The sequence below is a fragment of the Silurus meridionalis genome, chromosome 9 (genome assembly GCF_014805685.1).
Source record: "Silurus meridionalis isolate SWU-2019-XX chromosome 9, ASM1480568v1, whole genome shotgun sequence".
Taxonomy (NCBI): Eukaryota; Metazoa; Chordata; class Actinopteri; order Siluriformes; family Siluridae; genus Silurus; species Silurus meridionalis.
The window spans coordinates 25,523,280-25,540,059 of record NC_060892.1 but is presented as its reverse complement, the minus strand read 5'-3'; the positions used below and the strand labels follow the sequence as shown (position 1 = coordinate 25,540,059).

General features: G+C 43.7%; 2 protein-coding genes across 2 annotated transcripts in view; both read left to right on the top strand.

The window, feature by feature from the left end:
• The window catches only part of psmd14 (proteasome 26S subunit, non-ATPase 14), a 12,525-nt gene extending 739 nt beyond the window's left edge, over positions 1-11,786 (top strand). Inside the window, exons 2-11 of the mRNA XM_046856771.1 lie at positions 1,241-1,295; positions 4,009-4,080; positions 4,999-5,118; positions 6,935-7,005; positions 7,119-7,269; positions 10,004-10,111; positions 10,559-10,633; positions 10,714-10,839; positions 11,328-11,390; positions 11,615-11,786. Of these exons, the coding sequence (XP_046712727.1) occupies positions 1,248-1,295; positions 4,009-4,080; positions 4,999-5,118; positions 6,935-7,005; positions 7,119-7,269; positions 10,004-10,111; positions 10,559-10,633; positions 10,714-10,839; positions 11,328-11,390; positions 11,615-11,713 (933 nt within the window). The 5' untranslated portion in view covers positions 1,241-1,247 and the 3' untranslated portion in view covers positions 11,714-11,786. The remainder of the gene's footprint in view (positions 1-1,240; positions 1,296-4,008; positions 4,081-4,998; positions 5,119-6,934; positions 7,006-7,118; positions 7,270-10,003; positions 10,112-10,558; positions 10,634-10,713; positions 10,840-11,327; positions 11,391-11,614) is intronic.
• A 409-nt stretch (positions 11,787-12,195) lies between these two features.
• tbr1a (T-box brain transcription factor 1a) lies at positions 12,196-16,524 on the top strand. The gene is made up of 6 exons (XM_046856768.1): positions 12,196-13,275; positions 13,366-13,520; positions 13,671-13,792; positions 14,094-14,252; positions 14,403-14,464; positions 15,066-16,524. Exons 1-6 carry the CDS (start codon positions 12,410-12,412, stop codon positions 15,784-15,786), a joined length of 2,085 nt encoding a protein of 694 aa, XP_046712724.1. The 5' UTR covers positions 12,196-12,409; the 3' UTR covers positions 15,787-16,524.
• The last annotated feature ends 256 nt before the right edge of the window (positions 16,525-16,780 follow it).

Here is a 16,780-nt window from a genome sequence, read left to right as displayed (position 1 = left end):
TGTGTGTGTGTGTCAGTGTGAGAACGTGTGTGTGTGTGTCAGTGTGAACGTGTGTGTCAGTGTCAGTGTGAGAACGTGTGTGTCAGTGTCAGTGTGAGAGCGTGTGTCAGTGTCAGTGTGAGCGTGTGTGTCAGTGTCAGTGTGAGAGCGTGTGTGTGTCAGTGTGAGAGCGTGTGTGTCAGTGTCAGTGTGAGAACGTGTGTGTGTGTGTGTGTGTGTGTCAGTGTGAGAACGTGTGTGTGTGTGTGTGTGTGTGTGTCAGTGTGAGAACGTGTGTGTGTGTCAGTGTGAGAACGTGTGTGTGTGTGTCAGTGTGAGAACGTGTGTGTGTGTCAGTGTGAGAGCGTGTGTGTGTGTGTGTGTGTCAGCGTGAGAGCGTGTGTCAGTGTCAGCGTGAGAGCGTGTGTGTCAGTGTCAGTGTGAGGCGTGTGTGTCAGTGTCAGTGTGAGAGCGTGTGTGTCAGTGTCAGCGTGAGAGCGTGTGTGTCAGTGTCAGTGAGAGCGTGTGTGTCAGTGTCAGCGTGAGAGCGTGTGTGTCAGTGTCAGCGTGAGAGCGTGTGTGTGTCAGTGTCAGCGTGAGAGCGTGTGTGTGTGTGTCAGTGTGAGCGTGTGTGTCAGTGTCAGCGTGAGAGCGTGTGTGTCAGTGTCAGCGTGAGAGCGTGTGTGTCAGTGTCAGTGTGAGAGCGTGTGTGTGTCAGTGTCAGTGTGAGAGCGTGTGTGTGTCAGTGTCAGTGTGAGAGCGTGTGTGTGTCAGTGTCAGTGTGAGAGCGTGTGTGTCAGTGTCAGTGTGAGAGCGTGTGTGTGTCAGTGTCAGTGTGAGAGCGTGTGTCAGTGTCAGTGTGAGCGTGTGTGTGTCAGTGTCAGTGTGAGAGCGTGTGTCAGTGTCAGTGTGAGAGCGTGTGTCAGTGTGAGAATGTGTGTGTCGGTGCAAAAATGTATGAGCGTCAGTGTGTCTGTGTGTGTCTGAGAGTCTGTGTGCATGTCAGTGTGAGAACATGTGTGTGTCTGTGTGTGAGAGAGTGTCTGAGAGCGAGTGTGCAAGAGTGTATAGTTGTGTGTTTGTGTGTAGTGTATGGTTGAGTGAGAGTGTATGGGAAAATAGTTTGTGTGTGTATGGGTTAAGCGTATGGTGTGTGTGTGTGTGTGTGTGTGTGTGTGTGTGTGTGTGTGTGTGTGTGTGAGAATGAAGATGAACAGCAGTAGATGTGTAGGAACTGATTTTCTCTCTGATGTGTTTTCAGGGTTAGAATGGACCGACTGCTGAGGCTTGGGGGTGGGATGCCTGGACTGGGGCAGGTACAGTATGTCTGTCTGTCTGTCTGTCTGTCTGTCTATCTATCTATCTATCTATCTATCTATCTATCTATCTATCTATCTATGGGGTTGTTTATCTGTCATTATTTCTATATCTATCCTGTGTGTGTGTGTGTGTGTGTGTGTGTGTGTGTGTGTGTGTGTGTGTGTGTGTGTGTGTGTATATATATATATATATATATATATATATATATGTATATGTGCATAATTTATGTACCTATTTGTCTGTCTGATGTTTATATATTTGAGTCTGTTTGTTTATCTTTTATTTCTCTCTCTCTCGCTGTCTGTGTCTGTATATGATTGATTCGGTATAGCCCAGGTTCTGGATAATTTTCTGGAGACACTCAGTGACCTTTGACCTTTTTTTAAAATAATTTTAATTGAGATGTATAGATACGTTCACATGGCAGAAAAGCGCGTGCCAGATGTCGATCTTTTCGTTCACGTTGTTGCACGGCTGACGTTAAACAGATACGGCGAAGGAATTTCGCAGAACTTTTTTTTTTTTTTTTTTTTTAATCGGAGAAGCAGCGCGTCATAATTGAAGTGTCTGATCCATATTAGTCAGTGTGAATTCTGTAATTAAACACCTTATTTGCCACAGTAGCAGTTATGGAGCGCACAATTCCCATATTTGACTCGACGTAAGACGTGCTATGTATCTAATTGTGCACAGGACCCAGAAAAGGCGCTTTTAGTGTTCTGCAAGTGTTAGACCTATATATAATGTAATGCAGAGGTTTTTTTATGGCTTGTTAAGAACAAACGTATGACTGCACTTGAGAAAAGAAGGGTGGTTTTTTTTTTTTTTTTTTTAAATTGGTAACGGATTGATTCCTGGCAGCGTCTCATCCCTTTTTAAACTCACTATTAAAGCAAAAATACTTGTATATGTAAAAGCTTGAAATCACATGGGGCCTATGATGGCCCCATTCCAAAAATCTCACCTTGAAACACACTTGCTGAGGCTTTGGTTTCTTTTCATGTAGTATTTACACCAAAATAGCGTATTCACTGGTTATATTCACTGTATGAACAGAACCTCTCTGATATATATCGCAATATCTCGCTATCGAAGTCGTATCACTCCACCTGCGTTTAAATCCGAGTTACATGCCGTAATCTAGATCGCTAATTATTTCAAATTGCACTCGTTCTTTCTTTCCGTCCCTTTTCCCTTTCTTGTTCTCTCGCTCGTACTCTTTTTAAGGCCTGCGGTGAGGTTGTGCTCGGTTGGGGAGGGTGAAATCTCCAAACTCGCTCCAACTCTGCCAATTAACACCTCCAGTAACAGGCTGCCTCCCTCAGATTCACACCGCTCCCAGCCAGCCAGCCAGCCAGCCAGGGAGGGAGGGGGAAGAGGAAGGAAGGGAGGAGAGGAGGGGAGACTGACAGCTACTTGTGTTTCCCCCACCGATTTTTTTTTTCCACCCTTTTTCCACTTTGATTTCTCTGTACACAATATGAACGTAGGATTTTAATTGTTTTTTTTCCCCCTCCAGAATTTTGGGTGTCCTCCTACACCAGTTTTTCTTTTTATCCTTAATCCTGTTCTCGAAACCCCCCAGAAGTCACGATTGGCTGTTCGATTTTTTTCCCCTCTTTTCGAATTCACACATGTCCATATGGCCTTGCTCGCGCGTCATAAGGAGCCAGGCCTGAGCGTGCCTCCCAGCCCCTGTAATTGTCTCCTAGAGGGTCCGCGGTTAATAGTATGCCTCACATAATCTTCCGTCTTACCGAGGCATATGTCTCAAGGATCCTCTCTCTCTCTCTTTCTATTTTCCTCCTGTTCCCTCTCTTCGATCACACTTTTGCTAAGTGTATGCGGCTCCTAAACCCCACCTTTTTTTTTTTCCCTTCCTGAAAATGAATTTTGATTAGCCCCTGCTGACAGACAACACCTCTCCGGGGTGTGAACGTTCACCACACCTGCTGTGTTCTCTTTATAAATCTCCCCGCTATTCCGTCTGCGGCGCACCGAAACCCCTCCGCCCCTCCCCTCCACCTCCCTTTCCCCCCCTAACACACCCCACCTCACCCCGGGTCCGATCTCCTCCGCTCATCCACCGTCGTTAAAAACTTGTCGCTACAGCAGAGTTTTGCGAAAGCAAGTAAAAACATACGAAAGGTGAAAGGCCTCGGAAAGGCTGTAATTGATACGACTGTTCCAGACGTCACGTCTCGATGTGCCGGTCACACTCGCTTTCACAAGTCGTTAGCAGGTGTTTTAAGGGGCCTCGTTAGTGAAAGGCTAGCGGGATAATTAATAGCCCCGATTTCTTGCTGCTCGGGTTGGGGACACGATCCGTTTAATCTTTTTTTTTTTCTTTTAATCATCAGTGTTAAACATGTTTTCTTGGTGAGAAACCGCAGATTTCTGGAGTGTTCAAGTGTTGCCTAACCTGAGACACCAAGGCTGAAACCCGCTGATTCGGAGGGTAACAAAGCGACGTATTTTTTGGCCCTGTTTAGCCACAGTCTTGGCTGGCAGCGCGTAGACCGCGCGAGGCGTGGCACCGAGGCAGACGTCCAACTCGTGGCGCTTTTTTGAAAAGGACTATCGAGGATCAGCGATCCATCCGCCCGTTTATCCGCCCGTTCACCCATGCACCGCCCCGGAGATTTTCTGATCTCCTTAATCTCTGTAATCCCCGAAGTGACCTTTGCTGTTGTGTTGTGTTTGATGCAGGGTCCTCCTACAGACGCCCCCGCTGTGGACACAGCTGAACAGGTGTACATCTCCTCTCTAGCTCTGCTTAAGGTAATTATACACTCTCTCACACACACAAGTTCTCATCCGTATCTCGATCCGTCTCGCTGTAAAATGTTTTACGGAAATATTTGCCGTTCGCTCGGCCACACCGGTGCGGATTTGTTGGGCGGGGCTGTATTTCCATCATCACCATGACGAGTGTTATTATTGGTGGACCTTGTTGCCATGGTTACATGAGAAAATTTAGCAAATCATAGACATCATAAGGGATAGCAGTAAAGTATCATGGCTACTTTTGTAGATCTCGCGCACCATTTTCCAGCATGGACAAGTTTAGAATGTTTCAACACGAGCTTTGGAAAGACTCGAAGATTAAAGCTCTGCCGCATCATAAAGCAAGGGCCAATTCCCACTCGCATATCTATCAGTAAATTCATGTCAATAAACAAAGTTTCAAAACAGAACCAATGATGATAAACGCAGGGTTTCAAAAAAAGACTCAAATTGAAGAAATTTTAGGTTTTAACGAGTTTTACATTTGCTGTTGTAGGTCTTGTAAACAGGTCCTAATTTCCTGATGTTTATATCTCGACCTCTGATTCTCAGTGAACTGCTCCGGCAGCACTTTTGTTTTAGTTTCCATGGTGTTGTAGTTCATTCTGTCGCTGGTCCAATATAATTCGCTGCATTACGAATACAAATGAGACCAACATGCAACAGCCAATCGGCTTTCTGTAATCAGCATAAATCTCTCTTGGATTGTACCACAGATGTAAAACGGAAGACTCGGCTTGGGGAAAAAAAATGAATGAAGGCTAAGGCCAGTCGCTAACAACATATTTGTGTGTGTGTTTGATGTTGTGATATCGGACTTGAATGCACACACGGTTGGATTTTTCCTCATTTTCAAGCTTTTCACTTGAAACATTTCCCGAACAGTTCAGTCATTCCTGTTTTTCGGTGCAGATGTTGAAGCACGGGCGCGCGGGTGTGCCGATGGAGGTCATGGGCCTGATGCTGGGCGAGTTCGTGGACGACTACACGGTGCGCGTGATCGACGTGTTCGCCATGCCACAGTCGGGCACGGTGAGTCTCTCTCCAAAACGTTCACACTCACCCACATACTCGCACCATGGCACTCCCCGCTAGCTCCGAGCTCCGAGTGAAGTTGAGGGTGTGAAACATTTGTTGTAAATATTAGTTATTTGTTGCTGAAGACAGGTTTGTCACATAGCAGGGTTCCCTAACATTTAAAAAAGAAATCACACTTTTAACCTGAAATAGAGCGTTTTGGGTTTTTTATTTATTTATATAACCACATTTTATTATTGTGGTCATTTGCCTTTTATTATAAAAGCCTGTTCTTGGGAAGTTCTCCTGTTTTGCAAGTGCATATGTGCTTAAAAGGGAGCTGAATAATGTGGACTAGAACTATTGGGACACCTGAAATTCTCACCCATATGTTCCCCAAATTGTTTGAGTTTTGGCAGCCCGAGTCAGCTGTATGTTCAAAAATGAAGCTTTGAGAGAAAAGACGACGATGGCTACCGTGAAATATGCGGAGGAGACCGGATTTTATTTGAGGCTTCTTCGCCGTGGCACGATGAGTCTTGAGTCTGTGCAGGACACCACCAAATCTCAAGACTACCAAGCCGTTCTGAAGCGAAACGTACTGAACTGTCAGAAAGCTCCGTCTCAGTCGCAGTTCATCCTGCTCGTTCCTCCAACAGGATACTGAACCAAAACATACTGATGATTATACAGCATTTTGTATTTGAAGAATTCCGAAGCACCAAATGAGCTCCGATTTGAATCGAAGAGTTGGAACCATGCAGTTTAGATAAGGCACCCTGGCAGAGCTGGAGATGTTTTGATCATGAAGGGTGGAGCAGACTATCTGTAGACAGGTCTCAGAGTCTCAATAAGAGCTACAGCGATCGCCTCTAAAACAAAGTCAGATTAATTTTTTGTATTATATGGAATGAACAAAGGTAAAGGTGCTTTATACTTGTCACATGTACATCATAGCGCGTTCTTTCTTCATATCCCAGTTGGGGTCAGAGGGCAGGCCATGTTACAGCGCCCCTAGAGGACAGAGGGTTAAGAGCCTTGTTCAAGGGCCCAAGAGTGGCAGCTTGGGAATCCTGGGGTTTAAACCCCCAACCTTCTGATCAATAACCAGAGCGTTAACCACTGAGCTACTGAAGTTATTTAAGAAATAATTATGGGTTCTCCTTTTTTTATGGAGGGAAACCAACAAATTTGTTTGTGTGTGGAGTAACAATTTCCATGCAAGGGTTCAACCAGGGGGAACATATGAGAAAAATGTAAATTTACTGTACAATAAAACTATCAAGAAGTTCAATATAATCAGAGAATGTGCACACACACAAGACAGACACAAGACACACACACACACACACACAAGACACGCACACACAGAGTATGAAGGATGGTTATAGAGGCAAAAATGTCTCCAAGGATCACAGTTGGAGATTTGCAGGAGATGGTAGCATTTTTTCGGGTCACCGAGTCTCCAAAGCTGTAATTAGACGCCACCTTCGTGCCAACAAACGTGTGCCAGAAGAGAGTCTTTTCTTTAAATCTTAACTACAAGCGTACACTACGTGCCTGGAGCTGGTGAGAAGCTGTAGGAACACGAAGAACCATCTCAGGTCTTTAAACACCATTGAAAACCTTTTGTGTGAGATAAAGAGCAGACTAAAGAGGTTATGGAGGAATTCTCTATAAACTCCCATCCTTGTGGTTCAGTTTTTTTTTTTTATTCGAACCGATTTGCCGCGGTTGCGGGGTCGATTCACGTTTAAGGCGAAGAGCAAAATGATTAAAAATTCAAACCTTTACCGTGTCAGTAATTCAGTGATTTTGATCATGTTGGTAGGGTGTGAGTGTGGAAGCTGTGGATCCTGTTTTCCAAGCGAAGATGTTGGACATGTTGAAGCAGACCGGAAGGTAAGACTCTTCAATCGATCCGAAATATTGTTTTAAACAATGAACCGATCTCCTCACTCATGGGTCGGTCACGTGTGTGTGTGTGTGTGTGTGTGTGTGTGTGTGTGTTGCAGGCCAGAGATGGTGGTTGGCTGGTACCACAGTCACCCCGGTTTTGGATGCTGGCTGTCAGGTGTAGATATTAACACGCAGCAGAGCTTCGAGGCGTTATCCGAGAGGGCCGTGGCCGTGGTGGTCGACCCCATTCAGAGCGTCAAGGGGAAGGTATCTGCCTAACATACGACGAATGTTTACATACTCGGACACGCCGATTAACACGTGCACTAAATAAGATTTTTTTATTTATCTTTTTATTATAATTAGTAGTAGTATTACACTGTCCTATCAGGATCTCTGCTCTTTTCACTCATTCTTTCTGTTCTCCTGACATTCATCTATGTCTTCATCTGCCCCACCACCCCCCCACCTCATTTAATTTACTCTTACATGTACTAGTACATTCTGACTCACTCATGGGTCGGTCGTGTGTGTGTGTGTGTGTGTGTGAGAGAGCAGGAGAGATTTCCTGGCTGCAGGATGCAGTTCTATTAGCACCTTCTTTGAGCTGTATGAGGAAGTGTGAAGCAAATCTCTTCCTCTATTCGGTGCATGTAGGGGGTCGTTGGGATAAAAAATGGGGAATTCTGGAAGGTTGGTGAGATTGGATTGGGACAAGAAGAAAGGAGATGCTCGCTGTAATCTTTCTTTTTGCAAAACCCGTGTGGTGTTATTTTCTTTTTCTTTTCTTTTTTTCTTTTCTTTTCATTTTTTTTTTTTTGCAGTGGGGATTGAATATTTTCGATACTGAACAGTGTCCAATCATTTGTTGGACTGGTTTATTAATTCACATTAAGATTTTTTAGCTCTTTGTATTAACCAGCCATGGCATTTCGCCTCATTATGAGGGGATTTTGAGAATTCGTCGTCTTGCCAGTGTTAGAAAACGGCGCTCTCATCTAATCTTTATTTATTTATTTATTTAAGTTTGCTAAACAAATTCAAACGCTATATCAATCTGAATTACACACGCTCTCGCGTTCGAAAGCGGGCCATGCCCTCGTTTTGTCCCACGTTAAACTCTTAAATACGTATGCCTTCACACCACCTGCGCCGGAGATGCATTGGTCGGGAGCGGTGCTGTGGGAACGAGGTGTGCTAATGGCGTTATTGTAGAACAATACCAGCATTCGGGCTTCCAGCTGGAGGGCTCGCTGTATAAACCGCCGAGAATTCAGCCTCTCGTGTAGCCTAGAACAGGAGGCTCAACACGACAGCGCAGCGACAGCATGGCAGCCGTGGCAGGCCAACATGCTGGATCCTCCCGCTCTATTTAAAATCATCAGGCTCACGAGGAGAGAGAGAGATAGAGAACAACTCTGCTGGTTTCTCGCAGAACTTCGCTAACGAGTCTCTTGGGCCAGGAGGTGCGGCTTTGTGCTCGCGTATCCAGTAACAGCCCTTTTTTTTCTCCTATTTAGTTTAGTGCATGTCGTCTGCTGTTCCGGCTGGCTGTGAGAGCATTTTAAATGCTGTTTATTTCAAAGACGACATCTTTCTGCTTACCAGTTAAAGTTCTAGGCAGGAATTTACCAAATCAGTGCCAGCTGTGTGTTTAATAACATACAGCAATAGAAACATAAAAACAGTGGGTGTGGTCTGGGAGGCGGAGTTTGGAGTATTTACGTTTTTTTTGTACTATTTGAAACGTTTGAATGGAAAACACCACTTGTAATGATGTAGCCACAAAGACACTAAACAAGTTCGACGGTGCGTTGTGGTTTTTACTAAGATCAAGGTTGGAGCTTGTCTAAAACCGATTAAACAACTGATTTTAAAATTTATACAGGGATTAAAAAAAACAAGCAAAACACTCTCTTTAATGTTCTCCTTTATTTTTTTATATATATGTTTTTATAATACTGAATCATGTAAATGTGAATGTTAGTAAATATTGATGTGCATTTAAACTGAAACAAAAAGTAACACTCCAAATAAATAAAAACAGTTGAATAAACAGTTATAGGTCATATAAACAGCACATGGTTTAAACGATTCGCCTCTAGAGGCCGCCCTCGCACTTTATTCCGCGACCCGGAAAAACTATCGGAAATGATTTCTGCGGAGAGTTTCAGCAATCAAATAATCGGCAAAACCAATAAATCGGTCGACATCTGTAGCTGAATATAGTAGATAGCTCATGAGGTGGATCTTGGATGGTTGCAGAGTGAGTGCAAAGCTTCAAATTGGCAGGGGAAAAAAATATATTCGCTAAATATAAGTATTTGTTTCAACAGCACTTCAACATTTATCTTTAATTTGGTGGGATATCTGTTGGAAGAGCAATGTTCCTGATCCTTCAGTCCAGTTGCAGAAAAATGTCATCTATAGTTTTCTACACTTGTGTGGTGGATTAAATTGTCATTTGTAAAAAAAATATTTATTTGAGCAAAATTTCTAGTTGAATAGAGATCAAATAAATGACCTTTTTTAGTTGTAGATTTTACCGTTTTGTTCTGTTCATCAGTGCACTCATTTCTTAATAGACCTGTGGTTGTGTGTGTGTGTGTGTGTGTGTGTGTGTGTGTGTGTGTGTGTGTGTGTGTGTGTTCGTTCAGCTGGCACAGTTACAGTTTCTATCTCTCCAGATAAACAGTGTCAGCATGTGACCAGGTAACCATGTAACTCTATTCCCTGTCACAGTAGGCAGTTTCACCTGAGCAAATTGCACCTGTGGAACGTGTGTGTGTGTGTGTGTGTGTGTGTGTGTATACACACTTGGCTCTGGTGCATAGCTGTGGAGTTTGGAGAGCTTTTTTTTCTTTCGGTTGAGGATTCTCGATCAGATGATTATGTTTCTGCCTTTCCTCTGGGTTTTATACACAAATAATGACCTGCGATGGTTCTGAGTCTTGTAAATAGTGTTGCGTAGCCTAACAGTTCCTTTGTCCCCCCCCCCAAGGTGGTGATTGATGCCTTCCGTCTGATCAATGCTAACATGATGGTCTTGGGGCATGAGCCCCGGCAGACAACCTCTAACCTGGGACACCTCAACAAGCCCTCGATTCAGGCACGTGCACTTGTATTCAGAAAACTAAAACGCTAAAATGCACTGTATGGCCAAAAGTTTGTGGACACCTATCCGTAATGTGCTATTTTTCCCGTTTGCTCTTATAATAACCTCCATTAGCAAAGTCAGGTACGGATGTAGTTAAGGAGGCCTGGGGTGCACACATCATTTACATTAATCCCAAAGATGTCCAAAAGGGTTTGAGCTTCATTGCATGAGATCTTCCATTCTAACCCGTGTAAATCATATCCTCATGAAGCTGGCTTTGTGCACACGTGCAGTGTCATGCTAGAACAGATTTGGGTCCCCTAACCACATATGGCTGGAAAGGTCGGGTGTCCAAATACTTTTGTCCTCAGTTTGCAAATGAATTATATCTTTAAATATGCTGTATTTTAAAAGCAGAATTAATTCATAATTATTAAGTTTTCTTCTTTTCCTTTTCAGGCCTTAATTCATGGCCTGAACAGACATTACTACTCCATCACCATTAACTACAGGAAGAACGAGCTGGAACAAAAGGTTTTTTTTTTTTTTAACTACATTGCGACAAATTTGCCAGAAAGGTCACAAGCTTCTCTGACACTCACGTCTTCCTCCAGATGCTGTTGAACCTGCACAAGAAGAGCTGGATGGAAGGTCTGACCCTACAGGACTACAGCGAACACTGCAAGCTTAACGAGACCATTGTGAAAGAGATGCTCGAGCTGGCCAAAAATTACAACAAGGTAAAATCTTTTTCAAACAATTCAAACTCTGTCCTACTTTTAGCTACAAGTTCTAGTCTACAGGGTACTGAGCGTGTGACGGAAAGTGTTTTTACATAACTGCACTGGTATTCCACTCAGAAAGGTCATATGAAGGAATCATCCAAAAACGTATCGCCAAAGAAAATACTAGAAAACTTACGGAACATTAAACTGAGGGGTTAAACTCCATGTAACCTCTGAACTCTGCTAGAAGACTCAAACCTGCTTCCAGCATGACAGTGCTCCTGTAAACAAAGCTTCATGAAGATCTGCTTTTACATGGTCGGAGTGGAAGATCTCCAGCTGTAAAGCAGCTCAGTGGACCGGAGATGTGTTGTATATAGAACGAATCATATTTTTTTGCCATTCCATTTCATGCTTTATTCTACACTCTTTTCTGTTCTCTTCATCACTTCGTTGCATTAATTCTGCTATTTGTGTGTGTGTGTGTGTGTGTTTTTTTTTAGGCTGTCGAAGAGGAAGACAAAATGACTCCCGAGCAGCTGGCCATCAAGAACGTTGGCAAACAGGTTAAAACACTTTTCCGTTCATCATTTCAGTCTCTCCTCCAGTTCGCTGTATATCACTGTATAATCTCACGTGCTTCCACCCAACACTTTTGCGCCACTTCCAAAACGATTCTCTATCAATTAAACTGCATTCCTAAAGGAATTTTATTTTACAATTTAAAGGTCTGATATCCCTCTGATTCTCCTTCGGTTTTTTTTCTCCTCTAAATTTTTATTTACCTCAGGATCCCAAACGGCATTTGGAAGAACACGTGGACGTACTGATGACGTCCAATATCGTGCAGTGCCTCGCCGCCATGCTGGATACCGTCGTGTTCCAGTAAAGTCATTTGTGCATAAACGTTAATATTCGTTGTCTGTTGTGTCTTTTTAAGAAATAAACCTATACAAAATCCAGCATTTGGAATGGTGTGTGTGTGTGTGTGTGTGTGTGTGTGTGTGTGTGTGTGTGTGTGTGTGTGTGTGTGTGTGTGTGTGTACGTATGTACAGGGTTGGCAAATCATTTCCCGTTTCCAATTTCTCATAGAGCCTATAATTGTTAGATACATTATATATATATATATCTCAAATATTATTTTATAAATTCAACCTGCTGTAAAATGTTTCTATAGCACCATCAAAACTATATTTTGTGTTAGTTGAGATAAGTGAAATTAGATTTAGTCTTCTGTGATCTGTACAAAGGATTTTAATTTGGTGTCCTCTGGTCTCAATTTGGGGTTTTTGGATTATCTGCGATAAAATTTTAAAATTAGGACTAAATCCTTTAATTTAAAGTTTTTGATATATTGATATACTCTTTATATTCACTCTCACACACACACACACACGTGCACATATGCAGTATGTTAAGATATTAATCGAAACAATCAAATTGATGCATGTGGTGTAAATGTAGGTTTATATCCCACGTGCCACCAAAAGAGGGACTTTAAAATAAATATATTTTTAAAGTAAAAAAAGAAAAGAACTCATGCACATAATTATATATGCAAGTTGTTGAAATTGGAGAAAACAAATGTCAGCGCGACGCTTTTGCACACTTCCCCAATTAGGGCGCACGGATCGACGTCAGTTTGCTATAATAAGTCGAGGCGCGCGCGGTACAGCCGGTTTAGCGCACAGAGGCGCGCGCTTTTTTAATCACGGGAAAGAGGAGGTGGGGAGGGGGGGTTTAGAAAAGAAAAAAAAGACACAAAACTTTTGGCTCGCTTCAAAGCAGCCTGAGTGTATCAGCGTGATGCACCTGCAGCACTGCACTTCGCCATCGGCCCGGAATGCGGCCAGCGACTTTCCCGACGACTTGCTCTCCGAGCACCACCCCGCGCCGTCCTCCGGCGCCGCCCCAGGGAACCACCCGGCTCGAACAAAACTCCCCGCCGAGCTGACCGGCGACGAAGACGCAAGAAGCGACCTCGCGCCAGCGCGCGACACCGCCACTGGGTCCGAAGCGCAGCGCACGTTGGATGGGAGCCACGCGGAAAAGCGACACGCGCCCGAGCCGAGCCGAGCGCGCATCACCCCCGCCGCCACGCTCTCCACCACGTCCACCGCGACCATGTTCTCGTACGCGACGCAGCACGGACACGCGCTGCCTCCTTTCTCCATAACCAATCCTGGGCACTTTGTGACGCATCACACAGTCGTTCAAAACGGGCCGTACGACGGGGTGCTGTCCGGTGCGCCTCGACAGAACTACCCGAACACCGGCTATCCGTACGCACAGGCTTACAGTCAGGCTTACCAGAGCGGCGCGCTGTACCCGCTCTCCCCGGCACACCCGGGACTCATCGCCGCCAAAGCGCAAGTTTACCTCTGTAACCGCGCGCTCTGGCTAAAATTTCACCGGCACCAGACCGAGATGATCATCACCAAACAAGGGCGGTAAGGCCGGCACGTTTTATTATTATTATTATTATTATTATTATTATTATTATTATTATTATTATTATACTGTTTTGCATTTTCCTACAGACGCATGTTTCCGTTCCTGAGCTTCAACATTTCTGGACTTGACCCGACTGCTCATTATAATATTTTTGTGGACGTGATTCTGGCGGATCCGAACCACTGGCGGTTTCAGGGAGGAAAGTGGGTCCCGTGCGGAAAAGCGGACACGAATGTAACAGGTGAAGAAATTCTCCAATAAGCGCATTTCACAGATTTATTTTTTTATTTTTTTATTATACCATAATAATTATTTCCATTTCCAATAAACTGAATTGAAATATAAAAATGATGATTTCTATAATATATTTCTTTATCTATGTATTTTGTAGGAAACAGAGTGTACATGCACCCGGACTCTCCGAACACTGGAGCGCACTGGATGCGTCAGGAGATTTCATTTGGCAAACTGAAGTTAACAAACAACAAAGGCGCGTCAAACAACAGTGGTCAGGTGAATTTTGCCAAAACAATTTATACAATTTATCTTTTAAAACCTCTCATCGAAATTTGTCGAGAAAGTGTTTATTTCAAATCTTCATGCATGCATTAATGCGTCATTTTTGGGTTTGCTGAAGACACAAAAGAAGACCCTGTTTTTACGCGTCACGCTTAATTGGCGCGTGTTAGTGGTTCCCAGCCTCTGGCACCATGTCAGGTTTCTTGAGGAACATGCATGATGTTGACACGACATGCATGGTTTATTGACACTTCTATTCTTTTTTTTTTTGTTCTTTTTGAAATGGCTGACCAAGATGGTCGTCCTCCAGTCGCTCCATAAGTACCAGCCCCGAGTGCACTTGGTCGAAGTGAATGAAGACGGAACCGAGGACTCGAACCGGACAGACCGGGTTCACACCTTCACCTTCCCGGAGACGCAGTTCATAGCGGTCACTGCGTACCAGAACACGGATGTAAGGAAACACACACACACACACACACACACACACACACACACACACACACACACACACACACACACACACACACACACACACACACATCGGCACATGTGACCTCTTACATGCTTATAAGATTGTTGTTTGTTTATTTATTTTTTGTAGATCACTCAACTGAAAATCGACCATAATCCGTTCGCTAAAGGATTCCGGGATAATTATGACACGTGAGTAATCTGATCTTTATTACAGCATCAGCGTGACGTGATAAAATATTTTTTTAAATAATCCCATTTTATTAACAAAACCGGTGTAATCTGAACACATGATCCACATGATTTTCAGTGGGGATTTTTTTCTACTTTTAGATTACACCGAATTAGTTGAATCCGAATAGCGAATCGTTTTGGAAACATAATTTGTAGTTTCAGCATGGTGTAAATCTATTCGGAGTAAATCAATAAAATAAAAAAATGCAAAAATTATATATATGCATGTCGATAATTGTTTTATTTGGGTTTTTGCGTCATTGTACACAATTAATGTATATTATTTAAATGTTTGTGCATCATCTCATAGATTTTAGAAATATAAACTCAAATATTATATTAGATTTGTTTTTCTCCTGCAAGTTTCATTAAAAAATGTTTTAGTGTTTGTCATTTGTTTGATTCTCTCTCTCTTTTACACACACACACACACACACACACACACACACACACACACACATGCATTTATAGATAAAGAATGATTAAAAGTTCTAAGTTTGAATACAAAACTTAGTGTGTGTGTGTGTGTGTGTGTGTGTGTGTGTGTGTGTGTGTGCAGGATCTACACGGCCTGTGACAGTGACCGCTTGAGCCCGTCCGCTGCAGACTCCCAGCGCGCGCAGCTGGTCTCCTCCCGGTACGCGGCGGCGAGCGCGCTCCTTCACGACCAGTTCGTCGGCCACTACTCGGGTCCCGGAGGGAGCATGGAGCGCGCGCTCCCGTTCCCCAACAGCCTGGCATGCTCGGATCAGACCGAGGACAGATGGTTCAATGGCAGATTAGATTTCCCCGCCTCGACTTACGATGCAGCCGATCTGACCGGCAGTCTGCCCTCGTTGCTCCCGTACCCCAACGCCGCAGGGGTCAAAGGCCCGGCGCTGTCCGCTGCCCCGTCCTCTGGCCGCGCGCTCAGCGCGTACTGCGCCACGCAGGCCGGCTGGGAGTCGCGCGCTGCCGGGGGTCTGCCGAGCTGGATCACAGAGAGCAGCTTTGAGCGCTCGTACCTGTCCGAAGACGGGAGCGCGGAGAAGGACAACGCCGCACCGGAGGTGTCCGACTCGAGCAAAGACAAGGACGTGACGGATTTGGGCTGGACAGAAACCCCGTCGTCGGTCAAGTCGGTGGATTCGGGCGACTCGGGGATTTTTGAGCAGGCCAAAAGGAAAAGGATGTCACCACCGGTTCCAGAGGAGCATTCACCGCTCAAACCGGAGCTCCTCACCGCGGCGCAGGACGGAGCCCGGAATATGAACTACTTCACTTTTTATTCTCCGAGTTAAACAGAGACCACGTGGGACGTGAGACCAATTCATAGACTGATATTTATTTATTTGTTTGTTAGGGAAGGTGGTGGATGTCGGAGGAAATGATCCTGATCTCATCCAGCACATGAAGCCATTTGATCTCAATAACCCTTATTGACCTTCTGAAGCCATAACACACACACACACACACACACACACACACACACAAAGGACACAACACATTACACCACGTGAACGCTCGTAGCCTTTGTGTCAAATAATGAAGAAAAAAAACAAAAGCATATTAATATCATGCGGTTGAAAGAAAAATCAGTGTTTCAGTGTAAATTCAATTCTGATTGAATGTAATCAGTGTCTATAGTGTAGACAGAGTAGTTTCATGGTAATTAATCTCAACTTCCCTGGATAAAAAATGAATACATAAATCAATATATATATAGATATACAGTATATAGTCTACTTTATCCTATTCGATTAGTCATATTAATTGTAGTTATTAGACGTCAATTAATTTAAACTTATCCAGTCAATTGTGGATGCCAAGTATTTTAATTGTTCATTTACCCCCCAAAAATACAAATTGTGCAGGAAAAAATGAGCCTAATGTGTAGTAGGTGATAGGAAATCCTCCCCTTCAATGGCGTAGAAGAAAAAAAAAATCCAGATGAGTATTAAAGTGGGTCATTATTGAATTGTGAATCTCTGAGTGTGCTTTAAACGTGAATTAAAAACCGAATTGGTTTTTTTTTTGTCGATTTGACTTTTTAAGTCTTTATTTATTTGTTTTCAATGCACAAAATCAAAAGAACATCAGTGCCACCTAGCGGCGGGTTCACACACTGCGGTTGTGAGGAAAATAAACCACATGGTCCAACTATTTAAATGCAGACTTACCCAGTTTCAAGTTTTAGTTTTAATGATCTCAATTGTCCTTTTGTATAATTCGACGGCAGAGGTTGAAGCTACTATGAAACTATGATGCATAATAACACACCAGATATGATCCTAT

What these genes read in the sequence shown, in the direction of transcription:
- tbr1a (XM_046856768.1), top strand. Translation starts at nt 12,410, where the DNA reads ATGTCAGCGCGACGCTTTTGCACACTTCCCCAATTAGGGCGCACGGAT. An exon ending in ATCATCACCAAACAAGGGCG is followed by an intron (nt 13,276 to 13,365) that starts GTAAGGCCGGCA and finishes ATTTTCCTACAG; the next exon opens with ACGCATGTTTCCGTTCCTGA. An exon ending in CGTCAAACAACAGTGGTCAG is followed by an intron (nt 13,793 to 14,093) that starts GTGAATTTTGCC and finishes TGGCTGACCAAG; the next exon opens with ATGGTCGTCCTCCAGTCGCT.